Source organism: Oncorhynchus masou, chromosome 28, assembly GCF_036934945.1.
Source record: "Oncorhynchus masou masou isolate Uvic2021 chromosome 28, UVic_Omas_1.1, whole genome shotgun sequence".
Classification (NCBI taxonomy): Eukaryota; Metazoa; Chordata; class Actinopteri; order Salmoniformes; family Salmonidae; genus Oncorhynchus; species Oncorhynchus masou.
The window spans coordinates 3,457,222-3,477,591 of NC_088239.1; the positions used below are offsets into that span (position 1 = coordinate 3,457,222).

General features: G+C 43.7%; 1 protein-coding gene across 1 annotated transcript in view; it reads right to left on the reverse strand.

The window, feature by feature from the left end:
• Positions 1-12,596: 12,596 nt before the first annotated feature.
• ptchd1 (patched domain containing 1) overlaps positions 12,597-20,370 on the reverse strand; it is a 33,813-nt gene continuing 26,039 nt past the window's right edge. The window contains exons 5-6 of the mRNA XM_064943649.1: positions 14,230-14,566; positions 12,597-13,706 (exon numbers count right to left, since the gene is read on the reverse strand). Of these exons, the coding sequence (XP_064799721.1) occupies positions 13,106-13,706; positions 14,230-14,566 (938 nt within the window). The 3' untranslated portion in view covers positions 12,597-13,105. The remainder of the gene's footprint in view (positions 13,707-14,229; positions 14,567-20,370) is intronic.

Below are 20,370 nucleotides of genomic sequence, written 5' to 3' on the forward strand. Positions count from 1 at the left end.
CGATAAAAGGCTACAATGATCACGTGTGCAGGCTGCAAAATGTATCAGTGTCCCCGTAGGCCTAATATTTAAATGTCGTTGGACGTCCCTCCTAATGAAAAGGCCTCCATCCTGCTGTGTGAGCTGCTGGACAGCACACTGGCACTTGATATGAGTTTATGGATGAGAAAGTGAACTTGCCATTTCCAAAAATGAGCTCAATGGGGATTCCCTGAATTGTGATCTGTTACCTACGTCACAACCATGGTTTCATTATTCTGAGATATATATATATTACACAGGGCATTCGGAAAGTATTCAGACCCTTTGACTTTTTCCACATTTTGTTACATTACAGCCTTATAGTTTTTTGTGGGGCCCCAGTGTTGAGGATCAGTGGGTTGGAGATGTGGTTTCCTACCTTCACCACCTGGGGGCGGCCCGTCAGAAAGTCCAGGACCCAGTTGCACAGGGCGGGGTTGAGACCCAGGGTCTCGAGCTTAATAACGAGTTGAGGGCACTATGGTGTTAAATGCTGAGCTGTAGTCAATGAACAACATTCTTACAGAGGTATTCTTCTTGTCCAGATCGGAGAGAGCAGTAGCGTTTGCATCATCAGTGGACCTATTGGGGCACTATTCCTCATCAGGTAACTGATGCAGCAGTCGAACCAGATTTTAAAAACAGATAATAAATATAGAACAGCAGGGACTGTGAAGAGACAGACACATGCATACGCACACACATGATAACATACACACATGTACACATGGATGATAACATTGTAGATATGTGGTAGTGGAGTATGGGCCCGAGGGCACACACTTAGTGTGTTGTGAACTCTGTAATGAATGTATTGTAATGTTTTTCAAATTGTATAACTGCCTTAATTTTGCCAGACCCCAGGAAGAGTAGCTGCTGCCTTGGCAGGAACTAATGGGGATCCATAACAAACCCCAGGAAGAGTAGCTGCTGCCTTGGCAGGAACTAATGGGGATCCATAATAAACCCCAGGAAGAGTAGCTGCTGCCTTGACAGGAACTATTGGGGATCACAGTAAAATCAGTCTACCTGAAAAGAGCAACACTCAGTCATGAGGCATCAATGCCAAAGGAACTGAATAATATTAAGAAATGCTATAGATGGAAGGAAAGTATTGTGGAAACCAACCAAAAAACAATTGGGCAACAACAAATTCAATCCCTTTTAGGCAACTTCTTGGACAAAATTATAGTGAAGGCGTAAACTTTGCAAAAGAAAACCTAAAAATCTAAAAAAATTCAAAACAGAGACCCTAAGCAAATGAACAATAATGACAAATGGTTTGATGAAGAATGTGAAACCTAACAAAGAAATTGAGAAACCTATCCAACCAAAAACATAGAGACCCAGAAAACCTGAGCCTTTGCCTTCACTATGGTGAATCACTAAAACAATACAGAAATACACTATGGAAAAAGAAGGAACAGCACATCAGAAAATCAGCTCAATGTAATTGAAGAATCCATAGAATCTAACCACTTCTGGAAAAATTGGAACACATTACACAAAAAACAACATACATAGTTTTCTATCCAAAACAGAGATGTATGGATAAACCACTTCTACAATCTTTTTGGCTCGATAGCAAAGAACGAACAGCAAAAACAAACACATGATCAAATACAAATCTTAGAGTCAATTATTAAAAGACTACCAGAACCCACTGGATTCTCCAAATACACTGAATGAACTACAGGACAAAATAAAAACCCTTCAACCCAAAAAGGCCTGTGGTGTTGATGGTATCCTACATGAAATGAAAACTCTTTAACACCATCCTTAGCTCTGGCATCTTCCCCAATATTTGGAATCAAGTACTGATCACCCCAATCCACAAACGTGGAGACAAATTTGACCCCAATAATTACTGTGGGATATGCTTCAACAGCAACCATGGGGAAATCCTCTGCATTATGATTAACAGCAAACTCTTACATTTTCTCAGTGAAAACAATGTACTGAGCAAATGTCAAATTGTCTTTTTACTAAATGACCGTATGACCGACCATGTATTCACCCTGCAAACCCTAATTGACAAACAAACCAAAACAAATGCAAAGTCTTCTCATGCTTTGTTGATTTCAAAAAAGCTTTTGACTCAATTTGGCATGAGGGTCTGCTATATAAATTGATGGAAAGTTGTGTTCGTGGAAAAACATACATTATAAAATCCATGTACACAAATTGGCAAAAAAACACATTTCTTTCCACAGGGCCGTGGGCTAAGACAGGGATGCATATTCTGTCAAACCTGGGACCAGACAGTAAATGTCAGTAAGACAACAATAATATGCTCTAGTTTTGTAGCACCTGAACTACTGTTCAGTTGTGTGGTCAGGTGCCACATAGAGAGACTTAGAAAAATTGCAATTGGCTCAGAACAAGGCAGCACGGGTGGTCCTTGGATGTACACAGAGAGCAAACATGAATAATATGCATGTCAATCTCTCATGCCTCAAAGTAGAGGAGTGATTGACTTCATCACTACTGGTATTTGTGAGAGGTATTGACATGCTGAAAGCACCGAGCTGTCTGTTTAAACAACTAGCACACAGCTCAGACACCCATGCATACCCCACAATACATGCCACAAAGGGTCTTTTCACAGTCCTCAAGTCCAGAACTGACTATGGGAGGCACACAGTACTACATAGAGTCATGACTACATGGAACTCTATTCCACATCAGGTTACTGATGCAGCAGTATAATCAGATTTTTAAAAGGTAAAAATACACCTTATGGAACAGTGGGGACTGTGAAGAGACAAACAGAGGCACAGACACATGCACATACACACATGATAACATTGTAGATATGTGGTAGTGGAGTATAGGCCTGAGGGCACACACTTAGTGTGTTTTGAATTCTGTAATGAATGTATTGTAATGTTTTAAAGTTGTATAACTGCCTTAATTTCGCTGGACCCCAGGAAGAGTAGCTGCTGCCTTGGCAGGAACTAATGGCGATCCATAATAAACCCCAGGAAGAGTAGCTGCTGCCTTGGCAGGAACTAATGGGGATCCATAATAAACCCCAGGAAGAGTAGCTGCTGCCTTGACAGGAACTAATGGGGATCCATAATAAACCCCAGGAAGAGTAGCTGCTGCCTTGGCAGGAACTAATGGGGATCCATAATAAACCCCAGGAAGAGTAGCTGCTGCCTTGGCAGGAACTAATGGGGGTCCATAATAAATACAGATAGAAACAAACACCATTGTAAATACAACCCATATTTATGTTTATTTATTCTCCCTTTTGTACTATTTGCACATAATATGAAATTTGAATTGTCTTTATTATTTTGGAACTTTTGTGAGTGTAATGTTTACTGTAAAAATGTGTATTGTTTATTTCACTTTTGTTTATGATCTATTTCACTTACTTTGGAAATGTAAACATGTTTCCCATGCCAAAAAAATTGAAATTGACTTGAGAGTCAGATGATAATGTTTATATATTTTGCATTATTCATCTCATAAGTACAGTTGAAGTCGGAAGTTTACATACACCTTAGCCAAATATATTTCAACTCAGTTTTCACGATTCCTGACGTTTGTCACCCCCCCCCCCCAGGCTGCCCTACATCACTCTGACACTGTTCCTGTCTCGTTCCATGTCCGTTCCTTATTAAATGTGTGACTTCACTTACCTGCTTCGTCTCTCCAGCGTCAACCAATGTGACACCCATTATGCTTATACATGCTTACTATTTTTGTACAGATGAACGTGGTACCTTCAGGCGTTTGGAAATTGCTTCTAAGGATGAACCAGACTTGTGGAGGTCTACAATTCTTTTTCAGAGGTCTTGGCTGAGATCTTTTGATTTTCCCATGATGTCAAGACAAGAGGCACTGAGTTTGAAGGTTGGCTTTAAAATACTTCTACAGGTACACCTCCAATTGACTCAAATGATGTCAATTAGCCTATCAGAAGCTTCTATAGCCATGACATAATTTTCTGGAATTTTCCAAGCTGTTTAAAGGCAGAGTCAACTTAGTGTATGTAAACTTCTTACCCACTGGAATTGTGATACAGTGAATTATAAGTAAAAAATTCTGTCTGTAAACAATTGTTGGAAAAATGACTTGTGTCATGAACAAAGTAGATGTCCTAACTGACTTGCCAAACGATAGTTTGTTAACAAGAAATGTGTGGAGTGGTTGAAAAACAAGTTTTAATGACTCCAACGTAAGTGTATGTAAACTTCCAACTTCAACTGATTTCTATCCTATTCTAATGTATTTTAGTCTATACCGCTCTGACATTGCTTGTCCAAATATATATATATATATATATATATATATATATATATATTCTTAATTCCATTCTTTTACTTTATATTTTGTGTATTGTTGTGAATTGTTCGATATTACCGCACTGTTGGAGCTAGAAACACAAACATTTCGCTACACCCGTGTGTGAGAAACACAATTTGATTTGAGATAGAGAGACAGCTAGAGAAGGAGAGAAGGGTAGACAAAGAGAGAGAGACAGCTAGAGAAAAAGCGGTAGACAGAGAGAGACAGCTAGAGATTGAGAGAGGTAGACGAGAGAGAGAGACAGCTAGAGAACGAGAGAGAGGTAGACAGAGAGAGAGAGAGACGGCTTGAGAACGAGAGAAGTAGACAGAGAGAGAGACAGCTAGAGAACGAGAGAAGTAGACAGAGAGAGAGACAGCTAGAGAACGAGAGAGGTAGACAGAGAGAGAGAGAGAGGTAGACAGAGAGAGAGACAGCTAGAGAATGAGAGAGAGGTAGATAGAGAGACAGCTTGAGAACGAGAGAAAGGTAGACAAAGAGAGAGAGAGAGACAGCTAGAGAACGAGAGAGAGGTAGACAAAGAGAGAGAGAGAGAGACAGCTAGAGAACGAGAGAGAGGTAGACAATGAGAGAGACAGCTAGAGAACGAGAGAGAGAGGTAAGACAGAGAGAGAGAGACAGCTCGAGAACGAGAGCGAGGTAGACAATGAGAGAGACAGCTAGAGAACGAGAGAGAGGTAGACAAAGAGAGAGACAGCTAGAGAACGAGAGAGAGGTAGACAGAGAGAGAGAAACAGCTGGAGAACGAGAGAGAGAGGTAGACAAAGAGAGAGAGAAAGCTAGAGAAAGGAGAGGTACAAAGAAAGAGAGAGACAGCTAGAGAACGAGAGAGAAGTAGACAAAGAGAGAGGGAGAAAGCTAGAGAAAGGAGAAAGGTACACAAAGAAAGAGAGACAGCTAGAGAACGAGAGAGAGAGAGGTAGACAAAGAGAGAGAGACAGCTAGAGAACGAGAGAGAGAGGTAGACAAAGAGAGAGAGAGAGAGAGACAGCTAGAGAACGAGAGAGAAGTAGACAAAGAGAGAGAGAGAAAGCTAGAGAAAGGAGAAAGGTACACAAATAAAGAGAGAGACAGCTAGAGAACGAGAGAGAGAGGTAGACAAAGAGAGAGAGAGACAGCTAGAGAACAAGAGAGAGAGAGGTAGACAAAGAGAGAGAGACAGCTAGAGAACGAGAGAGAGAGGTAGACAAAGAGAGAGAGAGACAGCTAGAGAACGAGAGAGAGGTAGACAAAGAGAGAGAGACAGCTAGAGAAAGGAGAGAGGTACACAAAGAAAGAGAGAGACAGCTAGAGAACGAGAGAGAGATGTAGACAAAGAGAGAGAGACAGCTGGAGAACGAGAGAGAGGTAGACAAAGAGAGAGAGACAGCTAGAGAACGAGAGAGAGAGGTAGACAAAGAGAGAGAGAGAGATTTAATGTACAGGCAAAGTGAGGTGCATTAATGTTAGATTGATAGAAGTGATCCAACCGGTAGATGCTCATTTCTCTCCAGACAGCTGGAGAACGAGAGAGAGAGGTAGACAAAGAGAGAGAGAGAGAGACAGCTGGAGAACGAGAGAGAGAGGTAGACAAAGAGAGAGAGACAGCTAGAGAAAGGAGAGAGGTACACAAAGAAAGAGAGAGACAGCTAAAGAACGAGAGAGAGAGGTAGACAAAGCGAGAGAGACAGCTGGAGAACGAGAGAGAGGTAGACAAAGAGAGAGAGACAGCTAGAGAAAGGAGAGAGGTACACAAAGAAAGAGAGAGACAGCTAGAGAACGAGAGAGAGAGGTAGACAAAGAGAGAGAGAGACAGCTAGAGAACGAGAGAGAGGTAGACAAAGAGAGAGAGAGACAGCTAGAGAACGAGAGAGAGAGAGTGGTACACAAAGAGACAGCTAGAGAACAAGAGAGAGAGAGGTAGACAAAGAGAGAGAGAGAGAGAGCTAGAGAAATGAGAGAGAGGTAGACAAAGAGAGAGAGACAGCTGGAGAAAGAGAGAGAGGTAGACAAAGAGAGAGAGAGAGAGAGAGCTAGAGAACGAGAGAGAGGTAGACAAAGAGAGAGAGACAGCTAGAGAAAGGAGAGAGGTACACAAAGAAAGAGAGAGACAGCTAGAGAACGAGAGAGAGAGGTAGACAAAGCGAGAGAGACAGCTGGAGAACGAGAGAGAGGTAGACAAAGAGAGAGAGACAGCTAGAGAAAGGAGAGAGGTACACAAAGAAAGAGAGAGACAGCTAGAGAACGAGAGAGAGAGGTAGACAAAGAGAGAGAGAGACAGCTAGAGAACGAGAGAGAGGTAGACAAAGAGAGAGAGAGACAGCTAGAGAACGAGAGAGAGAGAGTGGTACACAAAGAGACAGCTAGAGAACAAGAGAGAGAGAGGTAGACAAAGAGAGAGAGAGAGAGAGCTAGAGAAATGAGAGAGAGGTAGACAAAGAGAGAGAGACAGCTGGAGAAAGAGAGAGAGGTAGACAAAGAGAGAGAGAGAGAGAGAGCTAGAGAACGAGAGAGAGAGGTAGACAAAGAGAGAGAGAGAGATTTAATGTACAGACAAAGTGAGGTGCATTAATATGTTAGATTGATAGAAGTGATTCAACCGGTAGATGCTCATTTCTCTTTTCCCAGCAGGCTGCAGTATGAATGTGACATCACAACTGAATACAAACAACACAAGGTACCGGAGGCCATCACATCTTCTAGTCTACACTAGGGTGCGTGTGTGTGTCCGTCACACACTAAAAGACACCAAGACCCAGAAACATGTGTCTTTATTCTTCCAGCCAACAGAAACATCAACAGAACACAAGACGGATCCCTGTAGAAGTCCCTAATCCAGAGTTCAGGCCAAAGGTAGTGCACTATGTAAAGAATAGAGTGATATACAGTACTGCACTGGAATACTGGAGTGCATAGGCCTATGAAACAGGGGCTAAGGGTCGATTTGGATTCAAAAACATTTCATTTTATTCATTAAGTCTGATTTCTGACTGCAGATGTTCCTGTTGTTGCTGTATTTCTAAAGTCTGTAAAGTATTTAGAATATTTTTGACTCCATAATCCTAATTATTATCTCTGCAGCAGCAGCTCCTCTATTACCTGTAATATGGTATCACTGCTCCTCTATTACCTGTAATATGGTATCACTGCTTCTCTATTACCTGTAATATGGTATCACTGCTCCTCTATTACCTGTAATATGGTATCACTGCTCTTCTATTACCTGTAATATGGAAGCACTGCTTCTCTATTACCTGTAATACGGTATCACTGCTCCTCTATTACCTGTAATACTGTATCACTGCTCTTCCATTACCTATAATATGGTATCACTGCTCCTCTATTACCTGTAATACTGTATACTGCTCTTCTACTACCTGTAATATGGTATCACTGCTCCTCTTACCTGTAATACTGTATCACTGCTCTTCTATTACCTGTAATATGGTATCACTGCTCTTCTATTACCTGTAATACATGCTGTACATCACTGCTCCTCTATTACCTGAAATACATGCCGTATATCACTGCTCCTCTATTACCTGTAATACGGTATCACTGCTCCTCTATTACCTGTAATACATGCCATACATCACTGCTCCTCTATTACCTGTAATACATGCGGTACATCACTGCTCCTCTATTACCTGTAATACATGCCGTACATCACTGCTCCTCTATTACCTGTAATACTGTATCACTGCTCTTCTATTACCTGTAATATGGTAGCACTGCTCCTCTATTACCTGTAATATGGTATCACTGCTCCTCTATTACCTGTAATATGGTATCACTGCTCCTCTATTACCTGTAATACATGCCGCACATCACTGCTCCTCTATTACCTGTAATACTGTATCACTGCTACTCTATTACCTGCAATATGATAGCACTGCTCCTCTATTACCTGTAACACATGTCGTACATCACTGCTCCTCTATTACTTGTAATACTGTAGAACTGCTCCTCTATTACCTGTAATACGGTAGCACTGCTCCTCTATTACCTGTAATACATGCCGTACATCACTGCTTCTCTATTACCTGTAATATGCCGTACATCACTTCTCCTCTATTACCTGTAATACTGTATCACTGCTCTTCTATTACCTGTAATATGGTAGCACTGCTCCTCTACTACCTGTAATATGGTATCACTGCTCCTCTGTTACCTGTAATACGGTAGCACTGCTCCTCTATTACCTGTTTTATTTTTTTTATTTTTTTATTTTACCTTTATTTCAGTAGGCAAGTCAGTTAAGAACAAATTCATATTTTCAATGACGGCCTAGGAACAGTGGTTTAACTGCCTTTTCAGGGGCAGAACGACAGATTTGTACCTTGTCAGCTCGGGGGTTTGAACGTGCAACCTTCCGGTTACTAGTCCAATGCTCTAACCACTAGGCTACCCTGCCGCCCCTGTAACACATGCCGTACATCACTGCTCCTCTATTACCTGTAATATGGTATCACTGCTCGTCTATTACCTGTAATATGGTATCACTGCTCCTCCGTTTGCTGAAATACATACTGTACATCACTGCTTTTCTGTTACCTGTAATATGGTAGCACTGCTCCTCTGTTAGCTGAAATACATACCGTACAGCTCTGCTCCTCTACTATCACTGCTCCTCTATTACCTGTAATATGGTATCACTGCTCTTCTATTACCGGTAATACTATCACTGCTCTTCTATTACCGGTAATACTATCACTGCTCCTCTATTACCTGTAATATGGTATCACTGCTCTTCTATTACCTGTAATACGGTATCACTGGTCCTCTATTACCTGTAATACGGTATCACTGGTCCTCTATTACCTGTAATACGGTATCACTGCTCGTCTATTACCTGTAATACGGTATCACTGGTCCTCTATTACCTGTAATACGCTATCACTGCTCGTCTATTACCTGTAATACGCTATCACTGCTCTTCTATTACCGGTAATACTATCACTGCTCCTCTATTACCTGTAATATGGTATCACTGCTCTTCTATTACCTGTAATACGGTATCACTGGTCCTCTATTACCTGTAATACGGTATCACTGGTCCTCTATTACCTGTAATACGGTATCACTGCTCGTCTATTACCTGTAATACGCTATCACTGCTCTTCTATTACCTGTAATACGCTATCACTGCTCGTCTATTACCTGTAATACTATCACTGGTCCTCTATTACCTGTAATACGCTATCACTGCTCTTCTATTACCTGTAATATGGTATCACTGCTCCTCTATTACCTGTAATACGGTATCACTGGTCCTCTATCACCTGTAATATGGTATCACTGCTCCTCTATTACCTGTAATACGGTATCACTGGTCCTCTATTACCTGTAATACAGTATCACTGCTCTTCTATAACCTGTAATACTGTCACTGGTCCTCTATTACCTGTAATACGCAATCACTACTCTTCTATTACCTGTAATACGGTATCACTGGTCCTCTATTACCTGTAATACGCTATCACTGCTCTTCTATTACCTGTAATACGGTATCACTGCTCCTCTATTACCTGTAATACGGTATAACTGGTCCTCTATCACCTGTAATATGGTATCACCGGTCCTCTATTACCTATAATACGGTATGAGGGCTCCTCTATTACCTGTAATACGGTAGCACTGGTCCTCTATCACCTGTAATACTATCACTGGTCCTCTATTACCTGTAATACGGTATGATGGCTCCTCTATTACCTGTAATACGGTAGCACTGGTCCTCTATTACCTGTAATATGGTATTACTGGTTCTCCATTACCTGTTATTAACTGAATGCTGATTGGCTGACAGCCGTGGTATATCAGACCGTATACCACAGGTATGACAAAACATTTATTTTTACTGCTCTAATTATGTTGGTAGCCAATTTATAATAGCAATAAGGCAGCTCGGGGTTTATGGTATATGGAAAATATACCACGGCTAAGGGCTGTGTCTATGCATCCGCAATGCGTCGTGCATAAGTACAGCCCTTAGCCGTGGTATATTGGCCATATACCACATCCCCTCATGACTTACTGCTTAATTATAGAGTACCACAGTATAAGTCATAACTCCAATAAAACCGAAAAGTCAAACAGAGAAATGGTTCTAATTGTTTTTCCACCATTCATATTTCCCATAGGGGATTTTAGAAACACCTAAAGTAAGGGCTGTGTTTCGTGTAGGCCTACCCTGGTGTAACCTTTTGGTAACCGATCTGTCTAGGACAAGGTGACTTATCAATATGTTTACCCCCCCCCCCCCCCAAAAAAAAAATTAAATGCCGCTAAATGTGGCTATCATAAAGAACTACAAATGCCATGATGATCTGGATGAGACTGCCAAATTGAAGCAAAGGTCAGAATGTCTGGATTATCTATCTAATGTTAGCAAAATTTAGTAATGAATACATAGGCAACATTTCTTTAAATGGACAATTCTGTTAACTGTCTTGTATAAGTTTTAAATTGACACAATACCCGTTAGCAAATGTGTCAGCTAGAGATGACATGCATCTTTGATGCTAATTAGCATTTGATTAGAATCTGAGAGTAAATAGATATATTGTAAAGTCACCTAGTCTTTACATGGTTATCAAAACGTCATGCCAGGGCAAGCCTACATGAAACATAGCCCTCATTATAAGTGTTTCTAAATCCCATATGAGAAAAATGAATAGTGGAAAAACTATTTGAACCATTTCCCTGTTGGACCACCAGGTTATATGGGTATTATGACACCTCCACTCTGGCACTCTATACGGTATCACTGGTCCTCTATTACCTGTGATACGGTATTTTTGGGAGTTTGGGATAAACAGATGATTCACAGGTGAATGTAACATACACAGTGTTCCACAGGTCATTAGTTACTATGACAACTGACTGACATCCCTCTCATACAGGGTTAGAAGTCTCTGATTGGACAATAGTTCATGAAGTGTTTCTGACATCACTAAAACCTTTCCTCCATTGATACAGGAAACTCTTACTGATGTCAAAGTCTCTGTGAGACCATAGTAGATCCAGTCTGCAGTAGATCCAGTCTGCAGCAGATCCAGTCTGCAGCAGATCCGGTCTGCAGCAGATCCGGTCTGCAGCAGATCCGGTCTGCAGTAGATCCAGTCTGCAGTAGGTCCAGTCTGCAGTAGGTCCAGTCTGCAGTAGGTCCAGTCTGCAGTAGACCCAGTGTTCAGTAGATCCAGTCTGCAGTAGACCCAGTGTTCAGTAGATCCAGTCTGCAGTAGATCCAGTCTGCAGCAGATTCAGTGTTCAGTAGATCCAGTCTGCAGTAGATCCCGTCTGCAGCAGATCCAGTGTTCAATAGATCCAGTCTGCAGTAGACCCAGTGTTCAGTAGATCCAGTCTGCAGCAGATCCAGTGTTCAATAGATCCAGTCTGCAGTAGACCCAGTGTTCAGTAGATCCAGTCTGCAGCAGATCCAGTGTTCAGTAGACCCAGTCTGCAGTAGATCCAGTGTTCAGTAGATACAGTCTGCAGTAGACCCAGTCTGCAGTAGATCCAGTCTGCAGTAGATCCAGTCTGCAGTAGACCCAGTGTTCAGTACATCCAGACTGCAGTAGATCCAGACTGCAGTAGACCCAGTCTGCAGTAGAGCCAGTCTGCAGTAGAGCCTGTCTGCAGTAGACCCAGACTGTAGTAGATCCAGTGTTCAGTAGATCCAGACTGTAGTAGATCCAGTGTGCAGTAGATCCAGTGTTCAGTAGATCCAGACTGTAGTAGATCCAGTGTGCAGTAGATCTAGTGTGCAGTAGATCAAGTGTTCAGTAGATCCAGACTGTAGTAGATCCAGTGTGCAGAAGATCCAGTCGGCAGTAGATCCAGTGTGCAGTAGATCCAGACTGTAGTAGATCCAGTGTTCAGTAGATCCAGACTGTAGTAGATCCGGACCATAGTAGATCCAGTGTGCAGTAGATCCAGACTGTAGTAGATCCAGTGTGCAGTAGATCCAGACTGTAGTAGATCCAGACTGTAGTAGATCCAGTGTGCAGTAGATCCAGACTGTAGTAGATCCAGTGTGCAGTAGATCCAGACTGTAGTAGATCCAGACTGTAGTAGATCCAGTGTGCAGTAGATCCAGACCATAGTAGATCCAGTGTGCAGTAGATCCAGTGTTCAGTAGATCCAGTCTGCAGTAGATCCAGTGTTCAGTAGATCCAGACTGTAGTAGATCCAGTGTGCAGTAGATCCAGACCATAGTAGATCCAGTGTGCAGTAGATCCAGTCTGAAATAGATCCAGTGTGCAGTAGATCCAGACTGCAGTAGGTCCAGTCTGCAGTAGATACAGACTGCAAAAAATGGGGGGGCATGTCCTGATAACTGTATGACACTGCAACAAGGGGCAAGGAGAGAGTAACCATGGAAACAACGCACATCTCCATTTTTCTTCTATCTTACTCCACCCTCTCTGTTTCACCCTGTCTCTCACTCTCTTTCTCTCTACCTCTCCCTTTGACTTATTCTCCCTCCCTCTCACTTTCTTTCTCTCTCCCTATCTCTCTCATCTGACTTTCTCACCTTCTCTCGCTCTTCCTCTCTACCTCTCACTTTCTTTCTCTCTCCCCATCTCTCTCATCTGACTTTCTCACCCTCTCTTTCACTCTCTCTCCCTCAGTTTCTTCCTCTCTCTCTCTATGTGAAAACACAACATGTTGATTCCTTGCTCTGATTGGCCACACCCTGTGAGGCATCAGCCAACAGAGGCTAGTAGCCATGGTACATATCCTCAGCGACCCCACCAAAACCTGTGACATCACATCCTGTTGGTCAGACGGTGGTGATCTGGTCAACCACCCTGGTGCTGTCAACCATCTCCACACACTCCACTTCCTCTCTAAGCCCCTCCCCTTCCCCTCTGTCTCCCTGTCTATTTCCTGTCTTCTTGGCGGGTGGCAGGAAGGTGAGCAGCGTGGGCAGGAAGGCCAAGGCATGGAGCGCTGAACAGAATGCCGTCAGCACTAGGCAACGGAACAGCGAGCGTGTAAGGTTGGAGCGGACGGCGGCCAGAGGGAGCAGCGCTGCAGTGTAGCAGATCAGCGTCTGTAGAGAGGGGACGCCATGTCTCTCCAACGCCAGTCTGACCCACACGGTCCGGCTGTCCCCCCGGCCAGAGGAGAAGGTGGCCAGTAGAGGACCACAGCAGTCTGCAGAGTGACCCAGTGCTGAAATCAGACATAACACAGACACGCAGTCGAGCTCCACGCCCCACAGAGTCATGAAGCCCAGAACACCAAACTGGACAGAGAGGAGGGTTAGACTGAGCCACACTGCCACTAGGGGCTCCACCACCGCTAGAGACGACAGACCCAGCAGGAACAACACAGCCATCAGGGAGTGGCGCAGAGGAGAGCTCACCGCTGTAGCATACCTAGAGAGAGGGGGAGAGAAAGAGAGAAACAGAGAGAGATGGAGAGAGGAAGATACAAAGGAGAGAGAGGGGGTGAGAGGGAAAGAGGTGGAGAGAGAGGCAGAGAGGGAAAGGAGAGGGGAGAAGTAGAGAGAGGGGTTAGGTGAAGAGGAGGAGAGAGAGGTAGAGGGGAGAGGGAAAGAAGAGAGAGAGGGAGAGGGAAAGAGGAGGAGAGACAGAAAGACAGGTAGAGAGGGGGAGAGGGAAAGAAGAGAGGTAGAGGGGGAGAGGGAAAGAAGAGAGAGGTAGAGGGGGAGAGGGGAGAGAGGAAGAGAGGGGCAGAAAGGAAAGAGAAGGAGAGAGACAAAAAGACAGGTAGAGGGGAGAGTGAAAGAGGAGGAGAGAGAGAAAGATCAGTTGAGACTCTCCTCTCTCACACACACACACACACACACACACACACACACACACACACACACACACACACACACACACACACACACACACACACACACACACACACACACACACACTCCCGTCCCACCTGTCCAGGTAGACGAAGGAGGGGTTGAAGATGAGAAAGCGAACGCGTGATGTCAAAGACAGACGTCTCAGTGTGTCCAATAGGACGGACATCTCCTCCCTCTTGTTCTCTGTTGTCTTGGCAACCAGGAAGACACGTGACGCTGCCATCTCTGGCTCCTCCCCTTCATCGCGCTCAGCGAAGATGATGTCATCAGCAAAATGAGCGAATTGCGGCTGGCGAAGGAAGGAGAGGCGGAGCATCCGCGTAAAGCTTTCACGTGATTGGCTGGTAGTGGAGAGGTTCCGTTCTGTCAGGTAATCCAGGTAGCTTTCCAGCCAGCTGATTCGCTGGAACCCTTCAACAATAATAACAATTATATTCATGTACCAATAGTAATATTTATACAGCACTTTTCATACAATATAATACTAGTTCTACAGCTGCACCATCGAGAGCATCCTGACTGGTTGCATCATTGCTTGGTATGGCAACTCCTCGGCATCTAACTGCAAGGAGCTACAGAGGATAGTGTGTACAGTCCAGTACATCACTGGGACCAAACTCCTTGCCATCCAGGACCTCTATACCAGGTGGTGTCGGAGGATTTCTTCACATTTCTTCACACACACTGCTGCTACTTTCTGTTTATTATCTATGCATAGTCACTTTATCCCGACCTACCTATTATCTCAATTACCTCGTACCCCTGCACAATGACTCGGTACCGGTACCCCTTGTATATAGCCACGTTATTGTTATTTTATTGGGTTACTATTTACCCTTTAGCTTATTTTTTTTAAACTCCGCATTGTTGGTCGTAAGTAACATTTCACGGTAAGGTCTACTGTTGCATTCGGCAAGTGACAAATAAAAAGGTATTTGATTTGATTGTTGATTTATTTGATGACTTTAAATCACTTGACAATCAATCAAAACAATCAATCGAAAGAAAGTTCCTGAAAATGTGTTTAAAAGAGGGAATAGGGTTTTAAAAGAGGTTTAAAGAAGGCCATTAGCTTTGAGGGAATCGGGTTAATGCCATGGTGATACATTGGCAATTTTGGAAGACAAACATTTAAAATAATAATCTGGGGAGTTTTGATTGGCAGCGCCACATAGTGGGTAATTGTTTATGTTCCTCCAATCAGAGCTTAGATCTCGATCCTGTCATCAGTCTGCCGTTTAAAAATATTTAGGAAAACATGGTGGCCATTTTTTAGATGAAGCGAGAGAAAATACCTAAAACCTAAAATCATCTCTGGTTTTTGGAGTGAAATGTTGGTCATTAATGTCTCATATGTTACCTCACTACCATATTTGATCACAATATGTTGGTATATACATATTGTGTTCAGTTTGTCATATTTAACTGCCAGAAACATACACTGTAGTGCCCATGCTAATCGATCAACCTGCTAATCGATCAGCCTGCTAATTGAAGCCCATATTAAATGGATATTTCACCCAAATTACAAAATGACATACTGATTTACTTACCCTGTAAGCAGTCTATGGAAGGTATGACAGCAATCCATGCTTTGGTTTAGTTTCCCTGGCACTGTTTCCACATGCTAACATTTTAGCATTTGTGGCACAACTCCCATTCAAGTCATGGGACCAATATCAGCATTTTTCCCATACCACGTACAAAACATCTATAAGTGACTTTGTTGAGCTTCACAGTCCATTGTAGATACTATTGGATGATTTTACATGATGTGCGAAAAAGGCTAAATACAAAATAGATTAAATACAGAAATCGAATTTATATAATATTCACACCCCTGATACAATACTTTCGATAAGCACCTTTGGTGGTGATTACAGCTCTGAGTCGTCTTGGGTATGTCTGTATCAGCTCTGAGTCGTCTTGGGTATGTCTGTATCAGCTCTGAATCGTTCTTGGGTATGTCTGTATCAGCTCTGAGTCGTCTTGGGTATGTCTGTATCAGATCTTAGTCGTCTTGGCTATATCTGTATCAGCTCTGAGTCGTCTTGGGTATATCTGTATCAGATCTTAGTCGTCTTGGCTATGTCTGTATCAGCTCTGAGTCGTTCTTGGGTATGTCTGTATCAGCTCTGAGTCGTCTTGGGTATGTCTGTATCAGCTCTGAGTCGTCTTGGGTATGTCTGTATCAGCTCTGAGTCGTCTTGGGTATATCTGTATCAGCTCTGAGTCGTCTTGGGTATATCTGTATCAGCTCTGAGTCGTCTTGGGTATATCTGTATCAGCTCTGAGTTGTCTTGGGTATATCTGTATCAGCTCTGAGTCGTCTTGGGTATATCAGCTCTGAGTCGTCTTGGGTATATCTGTATCAGCTCTGAGTCGTCTTGGGTATATCTGTATCAGCTCTGAGTCGTCTTGGGTATATCTGTATCAGCTCTGAGTCGTCTTGGGTATATCAGCTCTGAGTCGTCTTGGGTATATCTGTATCAGCTCTGAGTCGTCTTGGGTATATCTGTATCAGCTCTGAGTCGTCTTGGGTATATCTGTATCAGCTCTGAGTCATCTTGGGTATGTCTGTATCAGCTCTGAATCGTTCTTGGGTATGTCTGTATCAGCTCTGAGTCGTCTTGGGTATGTCTGTATCAGCTCTGAGTCGTCTTGGGTATATCTGTATCAGATCTTAGTCGTCTTGGCTATGTCTGTATCAGCTCTGAGTCGTCTTGGGTATATCTGTATCAGCCCTGAGTCGTCTTGGGTATATCTGTATCAGCTCTGAGTCGTCTTGGGTATATCTGTATCAGCTCTGAGTCGTCTTGGGTAATTAATCTTAATGGTTGTACAGTCATCTCAAATAAAACTGTGAAGGACCTCGGCGTTACTCTGGACCCTGATCTCTCTTTTGAAGAACATATCAAGACCATTTCAAGGACAGCTTTTTTCCATCTACGTAACATTGCAAAAATCAGAAACTTTCTGTCCAAAAATGATGCAGAAAAATTAATCCATGCTTTTGTCACTTCTAGGTAAGACTACTGCAATGCTCTACTTTCCGGCTACCCGGATAAAGCACTAAATAAACTTCGGTTAGTGCTAAATACGGCTGCTAGAATCCTGACTAGAACCAAAAAATTTGATCATATTACTCCAGTGCTAGCCTCCCTACACTGGCTTCCTGTCAAAGCAAGGGCTGATTTCAAGGTTTTACTCCTAACCTACAAAGCATTGCATGGGCTTGCTCCTACCTATCTCTCTGATTTGGTCCTGCCGTACATACCTACACGTACGCTACGGTCACAAGACGCAGGCCTCCTAATTGTCCCTAGAATTTCTAAGCAAACAGCTGGAGGCAGGGCTTTCTCCTATAGAGCTCCATTTTTATGGAACGGTCTGCCTACCCATGTCAGAGACGCAAACTCGGTCTCAACCTTTAAGTCTTTACTGAAGACTCATCTCTTCAGTGGGTCATATGATTGAGTGTAGTCTGGCCCAGGAGTGGGAAGGTGAACGGAAAGGCTCTGGAGCAACGAACCACCCTTGCTGTCTCTGCCTGGCCGGTTCCCCTCTTTCCACTGGGATTCTCTGCCTCTAACCCTATTACAGGGGCTGAGTCACTGGCTTGCTGGGGCTCTCTCATGCCGTCCCTGGAGGGGGTGCGTCACCTGAGTGGGTTGATTCACTGATGTGGTCATCCTGTCTGGGTTGGCGCCCCCCTTGGGTTGTGCCGTGGCGGAGATCTTTGCGGGCTATACTCAGCTTTGTCTCAGGATGGTAAGTTGGTGGTTGAAGATATCCCTCCAGTGGTGTGGGGGCTGTGCTTTGGCAAAGTGGGTGGGGTTATATCCTTCCTGTTTGGCCCTGTCCGGGGGTGTCCTCGGGTGGGGCCACAGTGTCTCCTGACCCCTCCTGTCTCAGCCTCCAGTATTTATGCTGCAGTAGTTTATGTGTCGGGGGCTGGGGTCAGTTTGTTATATCTGGAGTACTTCTCCTGTCCAATTCGGTGTCCTGTGTGAATCTAAGTGTGCGTTCTCTAATTCTCTCCTTCTCTCTCTCGGAGGACCTGAGCCCTTGGACCATGCCCCAGGACTACCTGACATGATGACTCCTTGCTGTCCCCAGTCCACCTGGCCGTGCTGCTGCTCCAGTTTCAACTGACCTGAGCCCTAGGACCATGCCCCAGGACTACTTGACATGATGACTCCTTGCTGTCCCCAGTCCACCTGGCCGTGCTGCTGCTCCAGTTTCAACTGTTCTGCCTTATTATTATTCGACCATGCTGGTCATTTATGAACATTTGAACATCTTGGCCATGTTCTGTTATAATCTCTACCCGGCACAGCCAGAAGAGGACTGGCCACCCCACATAGCCTGGTTCCTCTCTAGGTTTCTTCCTAGGTTTTGGCTTTTCTAGGGAGTTTTTCCTAGCCACCGTGCTTCTACACCTGCATTGCTTGCTGTTTGGGGTTTTAGGCTGGGTTTCTGTACAGCACTTTGAGATATCAGCTGATGTACGAAGGGCTATATAAATAAATTTGATTTTGATTTGATTTGATTTTGGGTATATCTGTATCAGCTCTGAGTCGTCTTGGGTATGTCTGTATCAGCTCTGAATCGTTCTTGGGTATGTCTGTATCAGCTGTGAGTCGTCTTGGGTATGTCTGTATCAGCTCTGAGTCGTCTTGGGTATATCTGTATCAGATCCTAGTCGTCTTGGCTATGTCTGTATCAGCTCTGAGTCGTCTTGGGTATATCTGTATCAGCTCTGAATCGTTCTTGGGTATGTCTGTATCAGCTCTGAGTCGTCTTGGGTATGTCTGTATCAGCTCTGAATCGTTCTTGGGTACGTCTGTATCAGCTCTGAGTCGTCTTGGGTATGTCTGTATCAGCTCTGAGTCGTATTGGTTATGTCTGTATCAGATCTTAGTCGTCTTGGCTATGTCTGTATCAGCTCTGAGTCGTCTTGGGTATATCTGTATCAGCTCTGAGTCGTCTTGGGTATATCTGTATCAGCTCTGAGTCGTCTTGGGTATATCTGTATCAGATCTTAGTCATCTTATCTATGTCTGTATCAGCTCTGAGTCGTCTTGGGTATGTCTGTATCAGCTCTGAATCGTTCTTGGGTATATCTGTATCAGCTCTGAGTCGTCTTGGGTATATCTGTATCAGCTCTGAGTCATCTTGGGTATGTCTGTATCAGCTCTGAATCGTTCTTGGGTATGTCTGTATCAGCTCTGAGTCGTCTTGGGTATGTCTGTATCAGCTCTGAGTCGTCTTGGGTATATCTGTATCAGATCTTAGTCGTCTTGGCTATGTCTGTATCAGCTCTGAGTCGTCTTGGGTATATCTGTATCAGCCCTGAGTCGTCTTGGGTATATCTGTATCAGCTCTGAGTCGTCTTGGGTATATCTGTATCAGCTCTGAGTCGTCTTGGGTAATTAATCTTAATGGTTGTACAGTCATCTCAAATAAAACTGTGAAGGACCTCGGCGTTACTCTGGACCCTGATCTCTCTTTTGAAGAACATATCAAGACCATTTCAAGGACAGCTTTTTTCCATCTACGTAACATTGCAAAAATCAGAAACTTTCTGTCCAAAAATGATGCAGAAAAATTAATCCATGCTTTTGTCACTTCTAGGTTAGACTACTGCAATGCTCTACTTTCCGGCTACCCGGATAAAGCACTAAATAAACTTCAGTTAGTGCTAAATACGGCTGCTAGAATCCTGACTAGAACCAAAAAATTTGATCATATTACTCCAGTGCTAGCCTCCCTACACTGGCTTCCTGTCAAAGCAAGGGCTGATTTCAAGGTTTTACTCCTAACCTACAAAGCATTGCATGGGCTTGCTCCTACCTATCTCTCTGATTTGGTCCTGCCGTACATACCTACACGTACGCTACGGTCACAAGACGCAGGCCTCCTAATTGTCCCTAGAATTTCTAAGCAAACAGCTGGAGGCAGGGCTTTCTCCTATAGAGCTCCATTTTTATGGAACGGTCTGCCTACCCATGTCAGAGACGCAAACTCGGTCTCAACCTTTAAGTCTTTACTGAAGACTCATCTCTTCAGTGGGTCATATGATTGAGTGTAGTCTGGCCCAGGAGTGGGAAGGTGAACGGAAAGGCTCTGGAGCAACGAACCACCCTTGCTGTCTCTGCCTGGCCGGTTCCCCTCTTTCCACTGGGATTCTCTGCCTCTAACCCTATTACAGG